The sequence below is a fragment of the Pseudorca crassidens genome, chromosome 10 (assembly GCF_039906515.1).
Source record: "Pseudorca crassidens isolate mPseCra1 chromosome 10, mPseCra1.hap1, whole genome shotgun sequence".
NCBI lineage: Eukaryota > Metazoa > Chordata > Mammalia > Artiodactyla > Delphinidae > Pseudorca > Pseudorca crassidens.
The window spans coordinates 105,389,966-105,395,948 of record NC_090305.1 but is presented as its reverse complement, the minus strand read 5'-3'; the positions used below and the strand labels follow the sequence as shown (position 1 = coordinate 105,395,948).

At 61.6% G+C, this 5,983-nt stretch overlaps 1 protein-coding gene across 1 annotated transcript; it reads right to left on the bottom strand.

Annotated features, from left to right (window-relative positions):
- Nucleotides 1-2,208: 2,208 nt before the first annotated feature.
- GP9 (glycoprotein IX platelet) lies at nt 2,209-4,342 on the bottom strand. Its single transcript, XM_067755627.1, has 2 exons — nt 4,020-4,342; nt 2,209-3,934 (listed from the first exon to the last, which is right to left on the bottom strand). Exon 2 carries the CDS (start codon nt 3,919-3,921, stop codon nt 3,388-3,390), a length of 534 nt encoding a protein of 177 aa, XP_067611728.1. The 5' UTR covers nt 3,922-3,934; nt 4,020-4,342; the 3' UTR covers nt 2,209-3,387.
- Nucleotides 4,343-5,983: the final 1,641 nt, after the last annotated feature.

Here is a 5,983-nt window from a genome sequence, read left to right as displayed (position 1 = left end):
GCCGGCAGCGCCCAGACTGGTTCTCTTGGCTTGGAGCTCAGAGCTGGCTCCAGTGCCCACGGATCCACAGATGTCCCACCTGCCTGGCCGGCTCCCCCGACTGGCCTCCAGGCCCACACACTGCCCCCTGCCTGTCTGTTGCCCAGAGCCCTGTTAAGACCATCGGGACCCCTGGACGGAGGAGCAGACAGTGCCTCAGGGGCAGGGAGGAGCTGGGGTTGGGTCCCATCTCTGCCAGGGATACCTTGGGCGAGACTGCACTTCTCTGGGCCCCAGGATCCCTCATCTGGTTTCGTGTTGGGGAGGCAGGTTGGGAGGTGCTACTTGGTGAACGCCAGGAGCACCAGCCCAGCAACGCTGCGAGGCACACACGTGTTACCATCCCTCCACCCTGGATTTATTCAGATGAGCCGACATGCTCAGAGTAGGGAGTTCCCTGCCTGAGTCCTGCAGCCATGAGGAAGTACAGCTGTTATTGCAAGTCAGGGTCTGCGAGGTCCCGCAGGGCAGGATGGGTCTCGCTCATCACTGTTCTCCAGCGCCGAGCCCGGACCCATGCGCACAGTAGGCGCTCAGAGAGCTGCTGAGCACCTGGACCAGAGCCTTGACCCCAGGGACCCCATGAGTCCACAGCCCCCCGAGATCAGTGGAGCCCGTCCCTGGTCCCTCACAGAGGGGGTCCCTGCTGATGGGAGGGCACAGCCGCTCAGGGCACCAGGTGTGCTGTGCCCACCTGCCCAGCCTCCCCCAAGACAGGCTGACAGGCTGGGGGTCACACCAGCCTCCACTCAAACCCCAGGTCGACCCAGGCTGGTTTGTGACCTTGGACGAGGCATTCCTCCACCAGAGCCTGGTTTCTTCGGGACACTGATCCCTGCACTGCCTGCATCCCATCCCAGGAAGCCATTGCGAGGCCTGGGGAGCCGGGTGTGGGATGGGTGGGTGGGAAGGAGAGGGATGGTCCAGGTGGGCCACACTCCAGGCACCTGCCATCCATCTTTCCAGGGACAAGAAACACCTGTCGTTTGAACTACCTACTCACACTGAATGCGAGGAGCCCCACCTGAGTGACCCTTGGATGAAAACCCTGTAACTGGGCCATCTGAGCTGGGCCCTCCAAACGCTCCCCAGGGGCTGGCTGTCCCAAGGCCCCCCCTCGCCTCTGCCCACCCCATGGGACTGCCCAGACCCGGGGGGAACTCGGACGGCACCAGGTCCAGTCCTGGCCTTTAAGACAGGGCACCTGAGGCCGGTGTCCAGAGGGACCTGCTCCAAGTCCCCACTAAGTTCGCTCCTGAGCCCCTGCCTGGGGCCAGCCCCGGGCTGGGTGTGGGTCCCAGGGCTGAGTCTGACCCTGCCCGGCCCCCGGGGCTCCCAGCGCTCCAGCCCTGCCTGACCCTCTCTGCTCCCGGCACACACTTGCCCAGGGGCTCGGCCGAGGGGCGCCTCCAGCCCTGTCTCCAGGGAAGTGAAGCCCCCCCACCCCCACCCCGGGGCCCAGTCCTGTGCCCTGCCCTCCCCTCCCAGCTCTGAAGCCCCAGGTCGCCTTCCCCACGGCCACGCCCCACCCTCGCCTGACCAGGCAGCTACACTGTTCTGCTGACACGCCCAGGACCCCTCCCGAGGGTGGGGAGCCCCCCAACTCTGCCTGGAGCTGCGGCCTCTGCTGTGGGTTCTCCTCACCTGGAGGAAAAGACTCGGTGGCGGGTTTGGACCAACTCCCGGGCGTCCTCTCTGTGCTCCCCACAGGCCGGCGCCATGGGCCCTGCCGCTTCAGCCCTGATCCGCAGCCATGGGTGAGGGGGCCACGGGGGTCACGGGAGGACGGCCCCCCAGAAAGGAGCAGGGCAGAATTTAGGGGCACCCCACTTGGGGACTTGAGGCTGAAGGGGCTCAGTTCTGAGGGCCCAGGGCCAGGAAGCTTCCAAGGGAGCGCTTCTCAGGTCTGATGGGGGATGTGTCTGGCCTGTGCCTGTGAAGTGACCACGGGCCTGGGCCTGAGTCCACCTCCATGCGGGGCAGGAGGACAGCACCTCCTCACAGGGTTCACAGGGTACAGGAGAAAGGCCCGTGTGGGGGGGCTTTATGCAGAGCCTCCCACATATTAAGTGCCCAGCGAGTGGATGCCAGCTGATTCCTAACGCAGAAACCAAACTCTCAGCCTCCGGACTATTCATGTTGATTCATATGTTTTATTTGTCCCGTTGATGTATATTTTAAAAAAATTTAAATTTAGTTGCCAATGCTTAAATAATTCAGTTTAACATAAACTTCTTCCAACCTCTCTGTAAGAACGGGCACCTGGCCACCTTTCCACGTGGCAACATTCCACTGGGCCTCTGGATGGAGTGTGGGATCCCTGGTTTACCACAGTCCCCACCACTCCCTATTGTCCACCAGCCCCAAGTTTGGGGCTCCTGGTCCAGCCTCACCTCTGTGGGTCACTGCCCTCCGGTGGTGCCTGGTGCCCACTTGGCCTCCCTCGTGGCACCCTCTGACCCACAGCCCCACTATGTGGACCTCCTTGCTGGGGGGATCTTTGGTATAATTATATTGGATTTGGGCTGGCCAGTGATGGATCTGAAATTATTATCTCATATGGTGGAAAAAAGTTTAAGCTTTTAACTGCTGGCACCAGAAACCCACTGAGGGAGAGAAGCATCTTGTTTGAAGACTTTGGTGACCGTTGCTTAGGGTAGAGGTGGGAGCCCAGAGTTTGCAGGTGTCTGATGCCAGCATCCGGAGGGGACTTGCTTCCATGAGAAAAGGGGGAATTGGTTGTTTTGTTTCTGAAGAAGAGGCATAGAGAGGAGGAAAAGGAGAGAGAGTGAGAGAGAGATGATGACAAAGGACGGGGCGGGGTGAGGCCAGGTGGCCTCATGGCCAGGTCAGGGTGGCCAAAGCCCATTTTGGGAACAGTGATGTGCCTTCCAAGGTCTGTCACAGGTATGTCTCCTCTCCTCCCACCTGGGGTCTGTTCGCTGCTGCGTTGTTAGGACAAGGTTTTTTGTGGAACTTAGAACATTGATGTGAGAGTGGCCTGGACTGTCTGGCGGTCCGTCTGCGCCAGCAGCCAGGAGGGTGTTAGAACGGGACTCCCGGGACCTGGGGAAGTGCCCGGGGTGTCCAGAGATGGTGGCATTGGGGGTGGCTGGAGGAGATGTGGAAGTGGGATACACCATTTTGCTAGGAACTTGGTGGATAGAGAAGCCCCAGTCAATATCTGTCAAAACAAACATGGTCGCAGGTTTCCAGGATGAGACAGACTCGGGTGCTAAGAGGGAAACATCTCCGAGCCTGGGTAACGGCTGAGCCGCTGGTTTATTTTGAGCTACCGGTGGTTGGAATGCCCAGGGCCGGGGCCGCGATGACCCGGGGGGCCCCGGCTCAGGCTCGGGGCACGGAGACGGTGCACAGCAGGCCCGCCAGGAGAGCCAGGCCCAGCGCGGCCACGACGGCCAGCGCCGCGTCCCACCAGGGCCCCGTGTCGGCCCAGGTCGCCCGCAGGATCCAGCCGCAGCTGCCCAGCTCGGAGCCGCTGAGCTGCCCGAGCGCGCGGCCGGAGGCGGGGCCGGGGCCGCCACAGCGCACGCGCAGCAGCTCCGCGGGCGCGCGGTCCTCCAGCCAAAGGCGCAGGTACGTGACGCCGCAGTCGCAGCGCCAGGGGTTGTGCGCCACGTCGAGGCTCTGCAGCTGAGGCAGGTGGTCGAAGGCTCCCCGGGGCACTGAGCGCAGGCTGTTGTTGCCCAGCAGGAGGTGGCGCGTATGTGCCGGGAGGGCGGGCATCACCGCAAGTCCCCGGCCCCTGCAGTCCACCAGCAGCCCCATGGTGTCCAAGGCGCGGCAGGCGCACGCGGCGGGGCAGTCCTCGGAGGCCTCGGCGGCCGCCCAGATCAAGAGCAGGGCAGCCCAGATGGACATCGGGCAGGACGGGCTGCGGGGACAGTGGCCGTGAGGTCCTGGCGGCCTGCACCCGACCCAAGGGCTGGTGGGACCCGACCGGACAAGGGACCACTCACCTCCCTCTCCGGCCGGGCTGTCTCCTCCGTGAAATGGGTGCTGGGATCAAGGAAGTGAAGCGTGCGGGGTCCAGGCCGGTTGACCCTCCCCGGATGGTCAACAGGCAGGACCGTGACGGCCGCTGCGGTGGGAGCACGGAGCGGGCTTAGTCCTTCCTTGGGAAGAGGAAGGACCCTCCCGTCCTCTGGCAGAGACCCAGCCTGTACTCCGCGGTGGGGGGAGCAGATGCCTGCTAAAGAATCCCAGGCCTGGCCCCGCCCCCGCCCCGAGGCCGGGGAGGGCCTCCCAGGCTGCTCCCAACACCCACCCTCAAGCCTTGGTCTGGCAGGTGGTGTGCACGCCACAGACCACACCTCGGCCCACGGATTCCAAGTAGCTTGGCCCCAGCGGAGTGAACTCTCACAAGTGGTCTCTGGTGTGGAAGGCAGCTGGCTGAGGATGCTGACGGGGGCATAGGGAAGGGGACCCAGAAGGGGCTGAGCCTGGAAAGCTGTTGATCGAGGCTCATGCTTGGAGTTGGGAAATTGAGGCCCAGAGACGGAGAGTGACTTGTGCAGGGCTGCCCAGCGCTCCACGTCAGAGACCACACTGGCACTCAAGTCTCTGCTTTCTGCCTGGTCCAGTGCCCCTCCAGGACTCAGTGCGGGCTGTTTCCCCTCGCGAAGACAAGCTTCCGATGAACGTTTGTTGAATAAACCAATGAATCTTGACTCAGCCAAGGACCTGGTGTCTCAGGGCGAACGCCTGCCCGTGCCCCCCGCCCCAAGGAGGGACAGAAGCTGGACTTGCCTGCCGGCCTCCTCTCTCCCTGCCCGGCCTAGTCCCACCGCCTCCCCTGCCAGGGGCCCACACAGTGGGAGGTGGTGCGGGGTGATGAGGGCCACTTACCTTTCAGGCCTGCTGGCGGGGCGCCCCTTTCCCGGCCTGAGCTGTCCTGGCTGAGGCCACAGTGATCGCTCTGTGTGGGGCAGCCGATGGCAGCCCCTGCCCGAGCAGGAGGAAGGAAATGGTGAAAACGGCCTGGCTTATCCCTGTGTGCAGCCCCCAGAGGGCCTATCTCCAGAAGTGGGGGCCCTCGGGGTCCCAGGGACTTGCGCACAGAACCGCAGGTCAAGCCCAGTTTATGGAAGGGTACAGTGCCTCTCACTGCACCGCCAGTGCCCCATGATCCTCAGCGTGCGGGAGAACCAAGGGGGGCCCCGGTCCCAGAAGGTGTGCAAGGCTTCCAGGAGGAGGGTGCCGTTGCATCTTCAGCGCCTTTCAACACTTTCTGATCCTTCTTTTTGACAAAGAGCTGCATCAGTCTCAGGCTAGAAGTCAAGACCATAGTCGTCTGTGCATTGTATTTATTTCTATAGCGACATTCTACTCTGGGGAGTGACATCAGCTTCCCATCTATGCTAGTGATATAAAGTTCTCTATAAAAGATAAATGTATCTTTATATTTTAACGTTATAAAATATGAATTAAAATCAAGCTGAACAGTGAAATATTACAAAGAATTATATTGGGAAATTAAAACATTAATGTATGCTGTTTATTAGAAGTTATAAAAATGTCAGCAATATGAAATATTAACTTAGTCAATAAGGGATTTGCAGAGATGGGAAAAGTTGCACCCGTGGCGGGCTGGGGGGACTGAGGTGTGGGAACCCCTGGGGTACAGCAATGCTTTGGGAACAGGGAGAAGGGGTTCTAGCAACCAGAGGGGCCCAGGAGAGGAGCCCAGAGTGGGGGGCTGCTGAGGAGAGGGACCCCTGGCCATCCCCCATGGCTGTGGCCATTGTCAGCCAAGGACGTGTCTCGGGCCCCCAGTCCGGACGGTTGTAAACCCTCTAAAACTCAGAGGGTTCGGGCTGGAGAGCGAAACTGAGGCCCAGAGCTGCCATGCTGCCAGCCGAGGGGACACTGGACCGTGACCAGGACCAGGTATCACCCCAGCAGGAGGGAGGGAGCCCGCACC

What these genes read in the sequence shown, in the direction of transcription:
- GP9 (XM_067755627.1), bottom strand. Translation starts at nt 3,921, where the DNA reads ATGTCCATCTGGGCTGCCCTGCTCTTGATCTGGGCGGCCGCCGAGGCC.